The 21,865-nt window shown below is 40.0% G+C and overlaps 1 protein-coding gene across 2 annotated transcripts in view; it reads left to right on the plus strand.

The window, feature by feature from the left end:
- The window catches only part of atp11c (ATPase phospholipid transporting 11C), a 171,474-nt gene that overhangs the window by 138,410 nt on the left and 11,199 nt on the right, over positions 1 to 21,865 (plus strand). Inside the window, exons 19-28 of one of the 2 annotated variants that reach the window (XM_061900308.1) lie at positions 4,071 to 4,334; positions 4,890 to 5,058; positions 5,126 to 5,228; positions 6,548 to 6,693; positions 6,770 to 6,829; positions 9,922 to 10,049; positions 10,166 to 10,301; positions 10,365 to 10,430; positions 11,865 to 11,968; positions 14,884 to 15,040. In XM_061900308.1, the coding sequence (XP_061756292.1) occupies positions 4,071 to 4,334; positions 4,890 to 5,058; positions 5,126 to 5,228; positions 6,548 to 6,693; positions 6,770 to 6,829; positions 9,922 to 10,049; positions 10,166 to 10,301; positions 10,365 to 10,430; positions 11,865 to 11,968; positions 14,884 to 15,040 (1,333 nt within the window). The remainder of the gene's footprint in view (positions 1 to 4,070; positions 4,335 to 4,889; positions 5,059 to 5,125; positions 5,229 to 6,547; positions 6,694 to 6,769; positions 6,830 to 9,921; positions 10,050 to 10,165; positions 10,302 to 10,364; positions 10,431 to 11,864; positions 11,969 to 14,883; positions 15,041 to 21,865) is intronic. The other variant, XM_061900309.1, reaches the window with a different exon arrangement.

The raw sequence follows: 21,865 nt of genomic DNA on the forward strand, positions 1-21,865 counted from the left end.
AAAATGTCTGACTTTTTAAAAACGCCGTTGTACGGAGTGGTACACGGATGTAGGGAGAAGTACAGAGCAGTCGCGTCTCCCAGTCATACTTGCCAACCCTCCCAATTTTCCCGGGAGACTCACAAATTTTAATGCCCCTTCCGAAAATTTCCCGGTGACACCATTCTCCTGAATTTCTCACAATTTCCACCCAGACAACAATATTGGGAGCGTGCCTTAAAGGCACTGCTTTTGCGTGCCAGCACAATCGTATAATATTTGCGGCTTTTCACACACACAAGTGAATGCAATGCATACTTGGTCAACACTGAGGGTGGCCGTATAAACAACTTTAACACTGTTAAAAATATGCGCCACACTGTGAACCCACACCAAACAAGAATGACAAACACATTTCGGGAGAACATCCGCACCAGAACACAACATAAACAGAGCAGAATAAAAAACCCAGAACCCCTTGTAGCACTAACTTCCAGGACGCTACAATACATTACCCCTGCTACCCCCTACCTTGTTACATTGTTTAATGCATCACAACAAAATTGCATAAAAGGCATACATACGTCCAGGTTAGAGATGTCCAAAATATCGGACTGCCGATATTATTGGCCGATAAATGCTTTAAAATGTAATATCGGAAAATATCTGTATCATTTTCATAAAGTAACATTTATGACTTTATAAAAACGCCACTGTTTGGAGTGGCCGTATAAACAACTTTGACACTGTTCCAAATATGCGCCACACTGTGAACCCACACCAAACAAGAAAGAAAAACACCTTTTGGGAGAACATCCGCACCGTAACACAACAGAACAAATATCCAGAACCCCTTGCAGCACTAACTCTTCCGGTACGCTACAATATAAATCCCCTGCTACCACCAAACCCCCATCTCCTGAATTCGGAGGTCTCAAGGTTGGCAAGTATGCATAAAAGGCATACATACGCCTAGGTTAGAGATGTCCGATAATATCGTCCGATAAATGTTTTAAAATGTAGTATCGTAAATTATTGTATCGGTTTCAAAATGTTAAATTTACAAATTTAAAAAAACCCACTGTTGGTACATGGACGTAGGGAGAAGTACAGAGCGCCAATAAACCTTAAAGGCACTGGCCCAATCACATAATATCTATGGCTTTTCACACACACATGAGTATGCCATACAGGTCACACTGAGGATGGCCATATAAACAATTTTAACACTGTTACAAATATGCGCCACACTGTGAACCCGCACCAAACAAGAATGATAAACACATTTCGGGAGAACATCCACACCGTAACACAACATAAACACAGCAGAACAAATACCCAGAACCCCTTGCAGCAATAACTCTTCCGGGACGCTACAATATACACCCCCGCTATCACCAAGCCCCATCTCCCGAATTCGGAGGTCTCAAGGTTGGCAAGTATGCATAAAAGGCATACATACGTCCAGGTTAGAGATGTCCGATGATATCGGACTGCCGATATTATCGGCCGATAAATGCTTTAAAATGGAAGTTATCGGTATCGGTTTTAAAAAGTAAAATTAATGACTTTTTAAAAACGCCGCAGTACGCAGTGGTACACGGACGTAGAGAGAAGTACTGAGCGCCAATAAACCTTAAAGGCCCTGCCTTTGCATGCCGGCCCAATCACAATATCTACGGCTTTTCACACACATAAGTGAATGCAGTGCATACTTGGTCAACAGCCATACAGGTCACACTGAGGGTGGCCGTATAAACAACTTTAACACTGTTACAAATATGCGCCACACTGTGAACCCGCACCAAACACGAATTACAAACACGTTGCGGGAGAACATACGCACTGTAACACAACATAAACACAACAGAACAAATACCCAGAACCCCTTGCAGCCAAGCTGCTGTTTTGAGGCATGTTAAAAAAAAAAAAATGCACTTTGTGACTTCAATAATAAATATGGCAGTGCCATGTTGGCATTTTTTTCCATAACTTGAGTTGATTTATTTTGGAAAACCTTGTTACATTGTTTAATGCATCCAGCGGGGCATCACAACAAAATTAGACATAGAAATGTGTTCATTCCACGACTGTATACATCAGTATTGGTTGATATCGGAATCGGTAATTAAGAGTTGGCTAATATCGGAATATCGGATACCGGCAAGAAAGTCGTTATCGGACAGCTCTACTTCAAAAAGGATACACGCCCAGGGAAACATAATTACATTCCCGGATTCCTTGTTACACATGTGCAGGAGGTGCTTGCGGGGATTCCAAAAGGTGAATTAAAGTGAATTATATTTATATAGCGCTTTTCTTTAGAGAGTCAAAGTGCCTTACATAGTGAAACCCATGATCTGCATTTTTAAGATACAAAACTAGTGAAGTTGTCACGTTGTGTAAATGGTAAATAAAAACAGAATTCAATGATTTGCTAATCCTTTTCAATTTATATTCAATTGAATAGACTGCAAAGACAAGATATTTAATGTGCCAACTGAATTTTTTTTTTTTTTTGTAAATAATAATTAACTTAAAATTTAATGGCAGCAACACATTGCAAAAAAGTTGTCACAGGGGCATTTTACCACTATGTTACATGGCCTTTCCTTTTAACAACACTTAGTAAATGTTTGGAAACTATGGGGACACATTTTTGAAGCTTTTCAGGTGGAATTCTTTCCCATTCTTGTTTGATGTACATCTTAAGTTGTTCAACAGTCCGGATTCTTTGTTGTGGTATTTTAGGCTTCATATTGCACCACGCATTTTCAATTGGAAACAGGTCTGAACTACCGGCAGGCCAGTGTAGTACCCATACTCTTTTACTATGAAGCCACGATGTTGTAACACATGTCTTGTTATTATTTTGCTGAAATAAGCAGGGGCGTCCACAATAACGTTGCTTGGATGGCAACATATGTTGCTCCAAAGCCTGTTTGTACCTTTCAGCATTAATGGTGCCTTCACAGATGTGTAAGTTACCCATGCCTTGGGCACTAATACACCCCCATACCATCACAGATGCTGGCTTTTCAACTTTGCGCCTGTAGCAGTCCGGATGGTTCTATTCCTCTTTGTTCTGTAGGACACAACATCCACAGTTTCCAAAAACGATTTGAAATGTGGACTTGTCAGACCACAGAACACTTTTCCACTTTATATCAGTCCATTTTGAATAAGCTCAGGCCAAGCGAAGGCGGCTGCGTTTCTGGGTGTTGTTGATAAATGGCTTTCACTTTGCATATTAGGGTTTTAACTTGCAGTTACAGATGTAGCGACCAACTGTAGTTACTGACAAAGGTTTTCTAAAGTGTTCCTTGGCCCATGTGGTGATATCCTTTACTCACATATGTCGCTTTTTGATGGAGTACCGCCTGAGTGGTTAAAGGTCCGTAATATCATCGCTTATGTGCAGTGATTTGTCCAGATTCTCTCAACCTTTTGATGATTTTACAAACTGTAGATGGTGAAATCCCTAAATTTCTTGCAATAGCTGGTTGAGAAAAATCTTGTACTTGAATTGTTAGACAGTTTGCTCACGCATTTGTTCACAAAGTGGTGACCCTCGCCCCATTCTTGTTTGTGAATGACCGAGCATTTCATGGAAGCTGCCTGTTCCCAATTAGCCTGTTCACCTGTGGGATGTTCCAAATAAGTGTTTGATGAGCATTCCTCCACTTTCTCAGTCTTTTTTGCCACTTGTTTCAGCTTTTTTGAAACATGTCACAGGCATCAAATTCCAAATTAGCTAATATTTGCAAAAAATAACAAAGTTTACCTGTTCAAACGTTAATTATCTGGTCTTTGCGGTCTATTCAATCAAATATAAGTTGAAAAGGAGTTGCAAATCATTGTATTCTGTTTTTATTTACAAACTATACAATGTGCCAACTTCACTGGTTTTGGGGTTTGTAGAATAACAACAATAACGGCAAGTTCTAAATTTAAAAAGGTACATTTTATAATATTATTTTTTCAGTGATAGCCAAAGTGTTGGATCGGGACTCGCAATTTAATTGGATTTCAGGTTAAAAATGTTGATCGTGTCATGCTTAATTGCTATATTCATTATTGCATTATTCCAGGCTTCAAGAGGAGGCGGCGGAGACGATGGAGGCGCTGCAGGGGGCCGGCATCAAGATCTGGGTCCTAACGGGGGACAAAATGGAGACGGCCAAGTCCACCTGTTTCGCCTGTCGACTGTTTCAGAGGAGTACCGAGCTGTTGGAGCTGACAGTGCGCACTCTGGAAGGAGGTCGGAAGCGCGAGGAACGGCTGCACGAGCTCCTAAAGGAGTATCACAAGAAAGCCGTGCAGGAGGCGCCGCTCTTTGAAGCTGCCAGCGCTCGGTCTGTACCTCACAAACATGTTCACATTGATATCGTTGCACACGTGATTAGCCGTTCATACTTAGTTTAGTCTTCATTTGAAGGGACAATGCACAGAAACATTAAGCTGAAAGACAGATATGTTCTGTACCAGATTATAGCTAAAAAGATCATTTCCATCTGCAGTCCCTGGCTACCTAAATTAAAGGGATACAAAAATCATGCAATAAAATTATGACAATAAAATCATACCGTAGCATATAATCAAATTAAGAAAATTCATAAAATGCCCTTTCATGGACACATACTTAATATACAATCAATATCATCACACAAAGACAATACATGTTCTTGTTCACATCTGTCATCATTTGTAAGAACAACCATGATTTTAACAGACACAACTCACAATTTACAACAAAAATGCTGTCATGGATAAATATAATAGACATTTAGTTGCTCTGCCAAACATAGTGCCCACCTTAGTGACCGTGTGAGCAGCTTTGATTGCCCCAAAGCCACTTTTTAACTTCAATTGTAAATGAAGAGTAATCTGTTGAACTTGTTTTCCCCAAGCAGGAGCTGGTCCTCTCCTAACCAGGACTACGGTTTTATTATTGATGGAGCCTCTCTGTCAATGGTGCTCAACTCTACGGATTCCAACTACAGGAACCTTTTCCTCCAAATATGTCAAAACTGCACTGCTGTGCTCTGCTGCCGTATGGCTCCGTTGCAAAAGGCCCAGGTCAGGACAACATGTTTGATTGGAAATGCTCTCGTTTTCTCATACACTTGCCTCTTGCTTTGCTCAGATTGTGAAGCTGGTAAAGACCTCTAAGGGCAACCCGATCACCCTCTCCATTGGAGACGGTGCCAACGATGTCAGCATGATTTTGGAAGCTCACGTCGGCATTGGTAAGACATCTCACTCGCAGTCTGATACATGTAGGGATGTAAGGATGAACGCTATTACAAGCCCCGTTTCCATTTGAGTTGGGAAATTGTGTTAGATATAAATATAAACGGAATACAATGATTTGCAAATCCTTTTCAACCCATATTCAATTGAATGCACTACATAGACAAGATATTTGATGTTCAAACTCATAAACTTTATTTTTTTTGCAATTAATAATTAACTTAGAATTTCGTGGCGGCAACACGTGCCAAAGTAGTTGGGAAAGGGCATGTTCACCACTGTCTTACATCACCTTTTTGTTTTAACAACACTCAAGAAACGTTTGGGAACTGAGGAAACTAATTGTTTAAGGTTTGAAAGTGGAATTCTTTCCCATTCTTGTTTTATGTAGAGCTTCAGTCGTTCAACAGTCCGGGGTCTCCGCTGTCGTATTTTAGGCTTCATAATGCGCCACACATTTTCCATGGGAGACAGATCTGGACTGCAGGCGGGCCAGGAAAGTACCCGCACTCTTTTTTTATGAAGCCACGCTGTTCTAACATGTGCTGAACGTGGCTTGGGATTGTCTTGCTGAAATAAGCAGGGGCGTCCATGAAAAAGACGACGCTTAGATGGCAGCATATGTTGTTCCAAAACCTGTATGCACCTTGGTGCCTTCACAGATGTGTAAGTTACCCATGCCTTGGGCACTAATGCACCCCCATACCATCACAGATGCTGGCTTTTGAACTTTGCGTCGAGAACAATCTAGATGGTTCGCTTCCCCTTTGGTCCGGATGACACAATGTTGAATGTTTCCAAAAACACTTTTTCACTTTGCATCAGTCCATCTTAGATGATCTCGGGCTCAGAGAAGCCGGCAGCGTTTCTGGATGTTGTTGATAAATGGCTTTTGCTTTGCATAGTAGAGCTTTAACTTGCAGTTAGAGATGAAGAGACAAACTGTATTTAGTGACAGTGGTTTTCTGAAGTGTTCCTGAGCCCATGTGGTGATATCCTTTTGAGATTGATGTCGGTTTTTGAATTAGTGCCGCCTGAGGGATCAAAGGTCACGGTCATTCAATGTTGGTTTCCGGCCATGCCGCTTACGTGTAGTGATTTCTCCAGATTCTCTAAACCTTTTGATGATATTATGGACCGTAGATGTTGAAATCCCTAAATTTCTTGCAATTGAACTATAAGAAACGTTGTTCTTAAACTGTTTGACTATTTGCTCACGCATTTGTGGACAAAGGGGTGTACCTCGCCCCATCCTTTCTTGTCCTAATAAGCATTGCCATCTCTTACCTTTAATGACCCGATCTTGTCATTTCAGGAATTAAAGGCAAAGAAGGCCGCCAGGCGGTGAGGAACAGTGACTACGCCATCCCCAAGCTCAAACACCTCAAAAAGCTCCTGCTGGCACATGGACACCTTTACTATGTTCGCATCGCTCACCTGGTGCAGTATTTCTTTTACAAGGTGGGCTCACAAAACGCTGGACCAACTTCCTCAAGCTGACATGTTTTTGAAGTCAATCTTCTGTTTTTGCCCACAGAACCTTTGCTTCATCTTACCTCAGTTTTTGTACCAGTTTTTCTGTGGCTATTCCCAGCAGGTGAGAACTAAACCCAGGTGTATGCCCCTCCCCTCCTTTGACCCGCTCTTCTTGACCCTGAGATGTCTGTTTAGGATTCAGACCTGTGTCTGAATTGCACCTTTTAAATAGTTGTGGGGGGTTTAGGTATGTAGAAGCCTCCATTAGTCCTGGGATCTTTCCATCCATCCATCCATCCATCCATCCATCCATCTTCTTCCGCTTATCCGAGGTCGGGTCGCGGGGGCAGCAGTCTAAGCAGGGAAGCCCAGACTTCCCTCTCCCCAGCCACTTCGTCTAGCTCTTCCTGGGGGATCCCGAGGCGTTCCCAGGCCAGCCGGAAGACATAGTCTTCCCAATGTGTCCTGGGTCTTCCCCGTGGCCTCCTACCGGTTGGACGTGCCCTAAACACCTCCCTCCCTGACCAGATGCCCGAACCACCTCATCTGGCTCCTCTCGATGTGGAGGAGCAGCGGCTTTCCTTTGAGTTCCTCCCGGATGACAGAGCTTCTCACCCTATCTCTAAGGGAGAGCCCCGCCACCCGGCGGAGGAAACTCATTTTGGCCGCTTGTACCCGTGATCTAATCCTTTCGGTCATGACCCAAAGCTCATGACCATAGGTGAAGATGGGAACGTAGATCGAGCGGTAAATGGAGAGCTTTGCCTTCCGGCTCAGCTCCTTCTTCACCACAACGGATTGGTACAACGTCCGCATTACTGAAGACGCCGCACCGATCCGCCTGTCGATCTCACGATCCACTCTCCCCACACCCGTGAACAAGACTCCTAGGTACTTGAACTCCTCCACTTGGGGCAGGGTCTTCTCCCCAACCCGGAGATGGTACTCCACCCGGGAGAGAACCATGGACTCGGATTTGGAGGTGCTGATTCTCATTCCGGCCGCTTCACACTCGGCTGCGAACCGATCCAGTGATTCATGAAAGATCCTGGGATCTTTCATGAATACATAAATGATATCTGTCATTACTTGCAGTATGTTTAGTCCTTGTTAAAGATGTAATGGCACATTTTTTTGGTACAGTACAAAGCCATACTTATTTCCCACAAAGTACACTTTAAGTGAGGGACGGGAAGTATTACTGCCCTGCGATATTATTTACGACTTAAACAAAACCTGTACAGCTCGGCAGTGCCAAGGAGAAGCCACGGCTTGAAATCCTATTTGGTAACAGTTCTAGTGAAAATACAAAAGTTGGAACTTAATAATGCTCCACTTTTAGTTTAAAAACAAATGATGATAATAATTCAGACCATTTCAACTGTTACTGTTGCACTGGTCTGCATTGTTGTGTGCTAAACCCCATCCATCCATTTTTCTACCGCTTGTCCCTTTTGGGATCGTGGGGGGTCGCTGGAGCCTATCTCAGCTGCATTCAGGCGGAAGGCGGGGTGCACCCTGGACAAGTCGCCACCTCATCGCAGTGTGTGTGCTAAAATATTATGTATTATCCATCCATCCATTTCCTACCGCTTATTCCCTTTTGGGGTCGCTGGAGGCGCTGGCGCTTATGTATTATTTCATGTTTATTTGTATTTTTTTATTTGACCATTTTATTTTGAAAATGGTAAACCAAATGTTTTTAGTGTTTTTAGTTTAATTTAAAGGGGTTTTATTTTTTTAGATTTTTTTTAAAGACCAACTTCAAGACGCTTTCTGACCGTCTCTTCAGCATGTGGTGTTTAGAGCTCGTCCGATCAGTAGACCCAGGACACGTTGGGAAGACTATGTCTCCCGGCTGGCCTGGGAACGCCTTGGGATCCTCTGGGAGGAGCTGGACCAAGTAGCTGGGGAGAGGGAAGTCTGGGCTTCCCTGCTTAGTCTGCTGCCCTCGCGACCCGACCTCGGATAAGCGGAAGAAGATGGATGGATGGATGGTTCACTTTAAAAACACAAGCAGTTTAATGTCAAGCATTGTGTTCCCATGACCTTAAAACAGGGGTGTCCAAAGTGAGGCCCCACGGCACATTTTAAAAATACTATGGAAAAAAATTAAAACATAAAAAGTGGTATAAAAGAGCAAATGTAAAATGTAACAGGAACATTTTGCAACGTTTACTCTAATAACACACAGCTGCAATGCAGGCTGTTTCTTTCTTTAAAAATAATAAGTGAATCAAAATCACTGTCATTATGAATTATTGACTTATTCAAAGTTCCAATTACGTCACATTAAATATTCCACTTTGAAATATTTTTGTGGGCAAATGTTGGATATTTTGTGTTTGCCATATAAAAAACTGATTTTTTTTTTTTTTTCAAAGATGGGCCTAAAACGAACAAACAAAAAACATAAACTACAAAAAAACTTATAATTGACGAATAGATCTGAAGTTGATCTCGAGACCATTGAGTTAAAAGTAAACAGTAAAAAATATATATATATAATTTATATTTTAACAATTTAATGAGTAGGACCCCTTTGGATCAGTGTGTTTTGTTTTTAAGTGTCATTTCACAAAAAATAATAGTGAATTAAAATCAATGGTGTTATGAGTTGTTGACATTTTTACGGCTCCAATTATTATATAATCTCAAATATTCTATTTAAAAATTTTATTGGATGAAAATATTGCATATTTTTTGTTTTTTTCTATAAAAACATGGTTTTCTTTGACAAAAAGGGCATACAACTTAAATCTTTAAAAATGTCATATTGACAGATTGACCTAATTAATGTTGATCTGGAGATTTAAAACTTGAATTATAATAACAATAATAATACTGAATAATAATACTGAATAATGACACATTTTTAATATTTTATTTTTACCAAAACCCTTTTGGGGTCCCCGGGATCAAGCCTGAGTGGAGGCCTAAATGTATATTTTCTATACATATATTGGATGTTTTTTTAAAACAAATGGCCCCCGCTTGCTTTGATTTTTCAGTGTGTGGCCCTCAGTGGAAAAAGTTTGGACACCCCTGCCTTAAAACGAAGATTACGTTGATTACGTTGATTACTCTCCACCCCTGGTGCTTGTGTGTGTGTGTTAGTCTTGTCCTCTCCATGATATTAACCCCTGCTTGCCTCTTCCCTGCCCCTTTTCCCTTCGCCCTGGCCCACCCCAATGTTGCACCCATCCTCCCCAGCCCCTCTTTGATGCAGCCTATCTGACGATGTACAACATCTGCTTCACCTCTATGCCCATCCTGGCTTACAGCCTCTTGGAGCAGCACATCTGCTTGGAGGCTCTGCTGAGCAATGCCCCCCTCTACAGGTAAACCATGTTCAATGCAAGTTATTTTTATATGCGCTGACCCACTGGGATGATGAGTTTTCATTTAGGAAAATAATTTTTTAAATCTTTAATCTTGTTAACCTTTGTCTTGTTAGAGAGATTCGCAAGAACGCCATGTTGCGGTGGAGACCCTTCCTCTATTGGACTTTGCTCGGAGTATTCCACGGTTTGGTCTTCTTCTTTGGTGTCCGATGCCTGTTTAGAAACTCCGCCCTGCAGGACGACGGCCAGGTTTGCCTTAACTGATCCGGTTGGCGAGAAGCGGCTGTGCTTACGTGTTGTGTTCACATGCAGGTTTATGGAAACTGGTCGTACGGCACAATCGTCTTCACCGTCCTGGTCTTCACTGTCACACTAAAGGTGTGTCACACTAATGCAGACCTGGGCAATTATTTTGACTGGGGGGGCCACATTTAGAGAATAAATATATCTATTTTTAGGAACACTAATACAAAAGCTCACAATAATGTCTGATTGAATGCTAAAATCGACAGACCGCCTTAAAAAATGTTATGACATTTTTACATTTTTCTATAAACGATAAAACACTGAATATTGACAAAATATGAACGTCACACCCACTTTCGATCGACATATTTTACAATTAAGTGAAACGCAACAAAAATTTAAATATGAACGCGAAGTGTACACAATAAACCCACCTACAATCTGATATATCTGATATTTGCTGAATTTCCGCCAGGGATCAATAAAGTACTTTCTATTCTATTCTATATATCAGTGGTTCTCAACCTTTTTTCAGTGATGTACCCTGTGTGAATATTTTAATTCAAGTACCTCCTAATCACAGCAAAGCCTTTTTGGTGTAAAAAAAGAGATAAAGAAGTAAAATACAGCACTATGTCATCAGTTTCTGATTTATTAAATTGTATAACAGTGCAAACTATTTCTCATTTGTAGTGGTCTTTCTTGAACTATTTGGAAAAAAAGATATAAAAATAACTAAAAACTTGTTGAAAAATAAACAAGGGGTTCAATTATAAATAAAGATTTCTACACATAGAAGTAATCGTCAACTTAAAGTGCCCTCTTTGGAGATTGTAATAGAGATCCATCTGGATTCATAAACTTAATTCTAAACATTTCTTCACAAAAAATAAATCTTTAACAGCAATATTTATTGAACATGTCCACAAAAAAATCTAGCTGTCAACACTGAATATTGCATTGTTGTATTTTTTTTCACAGTTTCTGAATTTACATTCATACTTTGTTGAAGTATTATTCAATAAATATATTTATAAAGGATTTTTGAATTGTTTCTATTTTTAGAATATTTAAAAAAAAAATCTCACGTACCCCTTGGCATACCTTCAAGTACCCCCCGGGGTACGCATACCCCCATTTGAAAACCACTGCTATATATCACTAAGCTTTGGAACTTTGTTGTGAACATCTCCTTCCACGTCTGGGGAAATGTTTCTCGCCCACACTGCTTAGTGCCTCGTCTGAGCTGCTGTGACGTATATTACCATAGTAACTAATTATATTACAATAGTAACTAGTATATCATGCAAAAGTGCAGATTCCAACCATTCAAATACTTTGTATAGTTCAAGACTTGCGGTCATTAGAAAACATCACTGCACATCATAATGGCAGCTACAATTTCCATCTTAAAGATCTAAAAAAATGTTTTGGGACGGGCCAGATTGAAAAACCCAACAGGCCGCATGTGGCCCCCCGGCCTTAATTTGCCCAGATCTGCACAAATGAGTGCGCATGACAATGTGAAGGTGGTGTCTAATCTTGCATATTTGTTTGCCCTCTCAGCTTGCTTTGGACACCCGCCACTGGACGTGGATCAACCACTTTGTCATTTGGGGCTCCCTTGCTTTTTACATGCTCTTCAGTTTCTTCTGGGGAGGAATAATATGGTGAGTAAACGGCGGCCACGTATTCATTTGTCTATTTACGTACAACACCCACATTCTTCTTATTCAAAACACGCAAAAAAAGTTTGGACACACCTTCTCATTCAATGCGTTTTCTTTGTTTTCAAGATTATTTACATTGTAGATTGTCACTGAAGGCATCAAAACGATGAATGAACACATGTGGAGTTATGTAACCCGCTCAGCAGGCCTGGGCAATTATTTTGACTCGGGGGCCAAATTTACAGAAAAAAATGTGTCTGGGAGCCGGTATATCTATTTTTAGGAAAACTAATACAAAACCTCAAAATAAAGTCTGATTGAATGCTAAAAATGTTATGACAGACCGCCTTAAAAACGGAATGGAATTGTTTAATTTTTTTCTATGAACGATAAATCCCTGAATATTGAGAACATATGAACGTCACACCCCCTCTCAATCCACATATTTTACAATCAAGCCAAACGCAGTGAAGTATGAACGTGAAGGGTAAAAAAAAAAAAAACATCTACAATCTGATATATGTGATGTATCACTAAGCTTTAGAACTTTCTTGTAAAAATCTCCTTCCACATTTTATGCTCTGGAAACACTCTGTTGAAACGCTCACCACCCACACTGCTTGGTACCTCGTCCGACTTGCTGTGACGTAGACACTATAGTAACTAATACGGTTAGTATACGGGTATTAGTATAGTACTGCGGTACCCTGCCCTTTCTAAGATTTTTTGTGAAAATAAAGCCTGTAATGCATTTTTTTCTGGTCCCCTTTATTTACAAAAGAATCGAAAAGTGACGAAAAGTATCAAAATAATATTGGTATCATGACAACACTAGTCACTAAAATATCATACAAAAGTGCAGATTCCAACCATTGAAATACTTTGTAAAGTTCAAGACTTACCATCATTTAGAAAACATGCACATCATAATGGCAGCTACACTTTCTATCTTAAAGACCTAAAAAAAATATTTGGGAATGTCCGGCGGGCCAGATTGAAAACCTTAACATGTGGCCCCAGGGCCTTAATTTGCCCAGGTCTGGTTTACAGTGTCCGGCCTGAGATCAGTAGGTTGTGAGTTTAAACCCCCGGCGAAGTCGGGGGTTTAAAATGGGAGCCGTTACCTCCCTGCTTGGCACTCAGCATCAATGGTTGGAATTGGGTGGTTAAATCACCAAAAATGATTGCCGGGCGTGGCCACCACTGCTGCTCACTGCTCTCCTCACCTCCCAGGGGCTGATCAAGGATGATGGGTCAAATGCAAAGAATAATCTCGCCACACCTAGTGTGTTTGTGACAATCATTGGTACTTTTAAATTCACTTGACAAAAAAAAGGTGAAATAACTGAAACATTTGTTATATTCTAGTTTCTTTAAAATAGCCACCCTTTGCTCTGATTACTGCTTTGCACACTCTTGGCATTCTCTCCATGAGCTTCAAGACTACCTGCTGTAGTAAACAAACGGTAGGAATGCTACAGTATTCGGTATAATCCTGCATGGGAAAATTCACTATAAAAGTAATTTTTTTTAAAAACGGTGATATTAATCGAGATTGGATGGTATGAAAACATTAATCATGATCATGTTTTTTGCCATAGAGCCCATGCGTGCTCTCCTGGCAGGGGATATAAAGAATTGCTATTGCGACATCCAGTGGACACGTTTAGAACAGCAGTTTATTTTATTCAGAAATTCCAGCTGATCTTTATATTGAGCAATGTCATCTCCCGGGCCGGATAAAACCTCTTTGCGGGCTTTGACACATCCTCCTGTATGATCAATCAATCAATCAATGTTTACTTATATGGCCCTAAATCAGGAGTGTCTCAAAAGGCTGCACAGGCCACAACAACATCCTTGGCTCAGATCCCACACCAGGGCAAGAAAAAAACTCAACCCAATGGGATGACAATGAGAAACCTTATAGGGGACCGCAGCATTATATTGTGAGAGTCCAGTCCATAGTGGATCTAACAATATTATGAGAGTCCAGTCCATAGTGGATCTAACATAATAGTGTGACAGTCCAGTCCATAGTGGATCTAACATAATAGTGTGACAGTCCAGTCCATAGTGGATCCAACATAATAGTGAGTGTCCAGTCCATAGTGGATTTAACATAATATTGTGATAGTCCAGTCCATAGTGGATCTATCATAATAGTAAAAGTCCAGTCCATAGTGGATCTAGCATAATAGTGTGAGAGTCCAGTCCATAGTGGATCTAGCATAATAGTGTGAGAGTCCAGTCCATAGTGGATCTAACATAATAGTGAGAGTCCAGTCCGTAGTGGATCTAACATAATAGTGTGAGAGTCCAGTCCATAGTGGATCTAACATGATAGTGTGAGTGTCCAGTCCATAGTGTATCTAACATAATATTGTGATAGTCCAGTCCATAGTGGATCTATCATAATAGTGAAAGTCCAGTCCATAGTGGATCTAGCATAATAGTGTGAGAGTCCAGTCCATTGTGGATCTGGCATAATAGTGTGAGAGTCCAGTCCATAGCGGATCTAACATAATAGTGTGAGAGTCCTGTCCATAGTGGATCATCTTGAGTGGAGACAGGTCAGCAGCGCAGAGACGTCCCCGACTGATGCACAGATGAGTGGTCCACCCTGGGTCCATACTTTGGACAGCTAGCGCAACATCTGTGATCACCGAATCTGTGCCCCCCCCCACTCCCCTCCACGAAGGAGAGGGGACAGATCAACTGACCAAACTCCTGTTTATACACTTATAAAGTATTTTCCTTTAAATGTGAAATATGTCCATTCTTTTCGTTGCATTCCTAATTGATTCCTGAGTTTTACACCCCCGCACACAGACACAAAAAAAATTTCCGGTTGCTCTTCACTCGTCTGATCTTCAAGTACGACATATGTCACAAGTGTGTTCTCTCCCCTGCAGGCCCTTCCTTCGCCAGCAGCGTTTGTACTTTGTCTTTGCCACCACGCTGAGTTCACTGACAGCCTGGCTTGTTATGATCCTGCTCATCGTGCTCAGCCTGCTCCCGGAGATCCTGCTGGCCGTGGTCCGCAAGCCCTGCAGCCCGTTTGCTCAGAAGGTAGGTGCCGCCACACAACTGATGCGGTATTTTGGCAAACCTGGGAAGTAATAATTCCCTGGACACATTAGGTACCCTGAGGTTAAATACAATAATTCTGCATTTTGAGGGGCTGTTTGCAACTTGCACAAAGTTATGTTTTTGAACCCTAAAAAATACATCAGCTGCTTATATTATTATCGGTGATTTATCAGAACGTTGATGTACAGTGTTCCCTCGCTACAACACGGTTCCACGGCCTCGCTATTACACAGATTTTTTTTGTGTGTGAAATTTTTTACAGTGTTGCATGTTTTTTTATTTTTCATTTACAGCGTATGAATGCGCTTTGTGTTCTGCGTCCTGATTCGCTAAGGGACTGTAGACCATTGTCAATCAATCTTCTTCATGCCATTGTGACTTGTATAGGGATGATGTTGGAAACCGGTTCTCCCGATTGGTCGATAAGAAAAGAACTGATTGCATGGATTCGAATCCCTTTTTGAGAACCGGTTCCCGTTATCCAAGCCACTGTACCATATTTTCAAGACTATATTACAAACCCCGTTTCCATATGAGTTGGGAAGTTGTGTTAGATGTAAATATAAACGAAATACAATGATTTGCAAATCATTTTCAACCCATATTCAGTTGAATATGCTACAAAGACAAAATTTTTGATGTTCAAACTGATAAACTAAATACAGGTGGTCGCTACATCTGTAAGTGCAAGTTAAAACTCTACTATGCAAAAAGCCATTTGTCAACAACATCCAGAAACCCCGCCAGCTTCTCTGGGTCCGAGATTATCTAAGATTGGCTGATGCAAAGTGGAAAAGTGTTCTGTGGTCTGACGAGTCCACATTTCAAATTGTTTTTGGAAATATTCGACATCATGTCATCCGGACCAAAGGGGAAGCGAACCATCCAGACTGTTATTGACGCAAAGTTGAAAAGCCAGCATCTGTGATGGTATGGGGGTGCATTAGTGCCCAAGGCATGGGTAACTTACACATCTGTGAAGGCACCATTAATGCTAAAAGGTACATACAGGTTTTGGAAAAACATATGCTGCCATTTAAGTGCCGTCTTTTTCATGGACGCCCCTGCCTTTTTCAGCAAGACAATGCCAAGCCATATTCAGCACGTGTTACAACAGCGTGGCTTTGTAAAAAAAAGAGTGCGGGTACTTTCCTGGCCAGCCTGCAGTCCAGACCTGTCTTCCATCGAAAATGTGTGGCGCTCTACATTTAAACAAGAATGGGAAATAATTCCACTTTCAAAGCTTCAACAATTAGTTTCCTCAGTTCATAAACGTTTATTGAGTGTTGTTAAAAGAAAAGGTGATGTAACACAGTGGTGAACATGCCCTTTCCCAACCACTTTGGCACATGTTGCAGCCATCAAATTCTAAGTTAATTATTATTTGCAAAAAAAAAAGTTTATGAGTTTGAACATCAAATATCTTGTCTTTGTAGTGCATTCAATTGAATATGGGTTGAAAAGGATTTGCAAATCATTGTATTCCGTTTATATTTAAATCTAACACAATTTCCCAGCTCATATAGAAACGGGGTTTGTAGAAAATGGCCTTCCCTTTTTTTCCACGTCCCTAAAAGGTTGCAAACAGTCCCCTAATAACATGTTAATTTTGCGGTTGTGCCATTTTTATTGTTGGTATTTTGCCCCCTTTCATGACCGTCAGGGGTGTCCAAAGTGTGGCTCCAGGGCCATTTGCAACCACCACCAGAAATAGAGTTGGACCAGAAAACAGTGAAAAAGTTGAAAAGTGGAGAATAATACTAATAGTGACGTCACATCCATCACCTATAACAGGATCCGACCTAATATTGTGACCAGTGCTTTTCCTCCTAACCCACCCCTCTCAGCACTTTTAACACGTTTTCCTCTCTCTGCTTTCGCTTCCTCTCTGGACCCCGCCTCTCTAAAAGATGAAGCACCGCCTTCCTTCCTCGGGAACCTCCACCATCTTCATGCTGTCGCAGACCGCTAGCACTCACAGCTTCTCCTGGAGTGACTGAGGTCTCTCTAATCTTATCTTCCTTCCTCTGGTTTTTTACACTCTCTCTCCGCTCTTTCTGTCTGCACTTCTCGCACCATCCCCACTGGAGTGTCTCTCCCTTTCTCACACTCCCCCTGTCCTTCTGTGAGCACTAGCGGTGAGGCGCAGTGTGCAGGAGGACTTAGTATGCAAGCTGCCTGCTGCCTGCGCATGTGCAGTCAGGGCCAATCGGGACATCCAATAAGTTCTGCATGAGGCTCAATTTAGCCACCTCATGCTGGACACTGCATTGTGTTCTTGTCTGAGTGTGTGTGTGTGTGTGTGTGTGTGTGTGTGTGCGTGTGTGCGTGTGTGTGTGTGTGTGTGTGTGTGTGTGTGTGTGTGTGTGTGTGTGTGTGTGTGTGTCCGTGTGCCTCGTAAGGGAAAGGAACTAAATATGTGGAGTAGGGCTGCACGATTAATCGACGTCCAGGTTTTGATTCGTGCAATGAGAGGCTGAGGTTTTTTTTTTCGTTCTCTGAGTGACAGCAATTAGACTTGTCTCAAAAGTAAAGGTGGGAATCTTTAGCCAACTCACAATTCAGTCACAAATTTATTACTGATGCATCTTTAATTTATGTACAGTACATGCTAAAAGTTTGGACACATTCTCATTCTTGTTTTCTTTTTTCATGACTATTTACATTGTAGATCAGGCCTGGGCAATTATTTTGACTCGGTGGGCCATATTTAGAGAAAAAAATGTTTCTGGGTGCCGGTATATCTATCCATCCATTTCCTACCGCTTGTCCCTTTTGGGGTGGCGGGGGGTGCTGGAGCCTATCTCAGCTGCATTCGGGCAGAAGGTCTCATCGCAGAGCCAACACAGATAGACGGATCAATCGAACTTTATTTATAAACCGTTGTTCATACATAAAAGAAATGCAACGCAAAGTGCCTTACAAAGTGCCTTACAATACCCCGGTAACCCATATCCCCATTATCACATACATACGTACGCACCGATACAGATGCTAAACACAAACATAAATATGCAACTATATAGATAAATGATTCCATGGCTGAGTACAGAGGAGACATGTAAGTAAACACCATCACAGGAGCCGTCTGTATATCTATTTTTAGGAAAACTAATACAAAACCTCACAATAAAGTCTGATCGAATGCTAATTTGTTATGACAGACCGCCTTAAAAACGGAATGAAATTTAATTTTTTTTTCTATGAACGATAAAACCCTGTATATTGAGAACATATGAACGACACACCCCCTCTCGATCGACATATTTTACAATCAAGCCAAATGTAACAAACACAGCGAAACATGAACGTGAAGGGTAAAAAAACAAAAAACATCTACAATCTGATGTGTGATACATCACTAAGCTTTGGAACTTCTGTCCCTGACACCCACATTTCAGGCTGTCCGCTCTGGAAACACTCTGTGGAAACGCTCCCCACCCACACTGCTTGGTGCCTCGTCTGACCTGCTGTGACGTAGATTACCATAGTAACTAATAGGTTTGTACGGTATACGGGTATTAGTATAGTACCCCGATACTAATGAATCATTCTGTACCATACCGCCTCTGAAAAGTACCGGTCCCTAAGATCTTTTGTTAAAATAAACCATATAATGCAATTTGTTCTGGTCCCCTTTATTTAGAAAATAATCGCAAAGTATCGAAAAGTATCAAAATAATATTGGTGTCAGGACAACACTAGTCACTAAAATTTCATTCAAAAGTGCAGATTCCAACCATTGAAATACTTTGTATAGTTCAAGACTTATGGTCATTTGAAAACTTCACTGCACATCATAATGGCAGCTACACTTTCCATTTTAAAGATCCCCAAAAAATATTTGGGATTGATCCGGCGGGCCAGATTGAAAAGCTTAACCGGCCGCATGTGGTCTCCGGGCCTTAATTTGCCCAGGTCTGTTGTAGATTGTCACTGAAGTCATCAAAACTATGAATGAACACATGTGGAGTTATGTACTTAACAAAAAACAAAGATGAAACAACTGAAAACATGTTTTATAGTCTAGTTTCTTCAAAATAGCCACCCTTTGCTCTAAATACTGCTTTGCACACTCTTGGCATTCTCTCCATCAGCTTTAATTTGGGCCTCCAGCTCATAAAACCCACGAAAACAGGATTTAAAAAAATGAAAATACAGTTTTTGCAGGAAAAAAAATAAATAAATAAATAAATAAAAAGATCACATGGGGCTGGGCGATTTTGCCTTTTTTTAAATATCTCGATATTTTTAGGCCATGTCACGATACACAATATATACCTCCATATTTTACCTTGGCCTTGAATGAACACTTGATGCATATAATCACAGCAGCATGGTGATTCTATGTGTCTACATTAAAACATTCTTCTTCATACTGCATTAATATATGCTACTTTTCGACTTTCATGCAGAGAGGGAAATCACAACGAAGTCAATTTATCAAAACTATATTTATCAAACTGTTATCAAGCGGTGGCACAAACATTCATGTCATTTCCAAAACCGAAAGTGCAAGATTGTCATAGACATTTTAAAACAAGCTATGAGTGCACTTTTGTGCGTGATGTCACTAAGATGACATATCGAAACAACACTAAATAAAGTGCACTTTTTGTACAGAACGCCACTACAATAGTTTAAAACAAAAAAAGTTAATTTTTTGTGCATGATGTCACACAAGATATTTCAATAACTGTCACGTAAAAATTAGCTGCAAAATAGGAAATCAAATAGTGTATGTCCTTCGCTATGTGGTAGGTTCCTGCGGATGTTATCTCCTTCTGTTGACTATTTTTTCATACGGTGTTGATGTGGAAATGGTTGCCTCGCCATTTTGTTGGTGTGGCACCGAAAGGAGATGTTGACATGCGATAATTACTCTTCATTCTCTAGCAGGTGACTTTTCAAATGATGCTACATATTAGTAGTAATGCTACTTTTTGTTGCAACACTTTTACCCCACACTTGACAAATCACGGTCGTCTGTTAGACATATTCCCAATTGAAGCCAAACCACCGCCAGACGATGGACTCCCTGCTGTATTTCTTGGGAATTAATTATTTCTTCATTTGTTACCCGATTCGCACCTTCTTTCTCTCGTATTACCACCATTAAATGCATGTATAAAATGTAAAAATCGCAAATCGTATTGCGATTTTGGAAAGAAAAATTGCAATTAGCTTTTTCCCAAAATGGTGCAGCCCTAATAGAGTCAGGTACCTTATTTCCTCTGATTGTGGCTAATGAATCTCTCCGTTCATTATCCACTCCAATTAAAAAATGCCACATTCCGTATCAGGGGGGTGCTACCGCCATGTTTTTAAGCTGACACCCCCCAGAAGAATATACCCTCATGCAATAGAATGTAAAATACTCTATATTCAATTTCATATTTTCATACATACATATCGTTTATACATCTTTTCTAACTCAACACCTATAATGTAAAACAAAATATAAAAATTTTCTGCAGTTTAGCAAACAAATGGCTGTAATGACATGTTACTACTACTTACTTTCATATCGAACACTTTTTTCTAAAAAAATCTATTTTCCCTTCGGTACAGATGAAATTGGAGTACCAAGTTTAAAAATATGTATATATATATTTTTCAGGCTACTGCACCTTTTCTGTGGTCCTTTTTTAAATATTGATTAAATGTGAGAGAATATTGCAATTTTGATTTAAAAAAATGTGCAAGTATAAGTATGGAGGTTAATTTGTGTCTTTTTTATGAAAGTTTTTAGGACACTGAATTTTTAGTGTTTGAATTTTGACTATTTTTTTTATCATATTACATTTTAAATCAAATTAAAACCATTACCTAAAGTTTTTTTTTTTTTTTTTTTCAAATTAGGCTGACGATTTCATTAAATTAAAAATTGTGGGTAAAATGTGTGTGTTTAGAAATAAAGTTTGTTAAAATACAGTTTTTTTAAAATTTGGCGTAAAAAAAAAATTCATCCAGCCGTCTTCTTCCGCTTGTTCGAGGTCGGGTCGCGGAGGCAACAGCCTAATTAGGGAAGCCCAGACTTTCCTCTCCCCAGCCACTTCAGTGTCAAATAATTAAGTGCAGAATTAATCAAACTGGACACCTCATTGGCGGCTTCTGAGACATGATCGATTGCTTCAGTCTTAATTGGGTATCAAATTTTCAAGCAACATATTTATTTTTTATTTTTTTTACACACTGAATTTCAAAATACTGTATGGTGACAAACTGATTTTTCAAACACAAATTTGGTTCCCAGATGTATTACTAAATGAAATTGTTAGTATATTTAAAAAATTGTATTTAAAAAAAATAAAATAACAAAAAGTGAAAAATTCAGTTAATATACACAATATACATATATATATATATATATTTATATATATATATATATATATATATATATATATATGTGTGTGTGTATATATATATATGTGTGTGTGTATATATATATATATGTGTGTGTGTATATATATATATATGTGTGTGTATATATATATAAATGTGTAATAAATATATATATATATATATATATATATATATGTGTATATATATATATATATACAGGTGCTGGTCATATTATTAGAATATCATGCAAAAGTTGATTTATTTCATAATTCCATTTAGAAAGTCAAACTTGTTAAATGTATACATTCATTCCAAACAGACTGATACATTTCAAGTGTTTTTCGCCAAAAAGGAGACGATTATAGCTGACAACCAATGAAAACCCTAAATTCAACATCTCAGAAAATTAGAATATGGTGAAAAGGTCAGATATTGAAGACACCTGGTGCCACACTCTAG

The sequence above is a fragment of the Nerophis ophidion genome, linkage group LG05 (assembly GCF_033978795.1).
Source record: "Nerophis ophidion isolate RoL-2023_Sa linkage group LG05, RoL_Noph_v1.0, whole genome shotgun sequence".
Classification (NCBI taxonomy): Eukaryota; Metazoa; Chordata; class Actinopteri; order Syngnathiformes; family Syngnathidae; genus Nerophis; species Nerophis ophidion.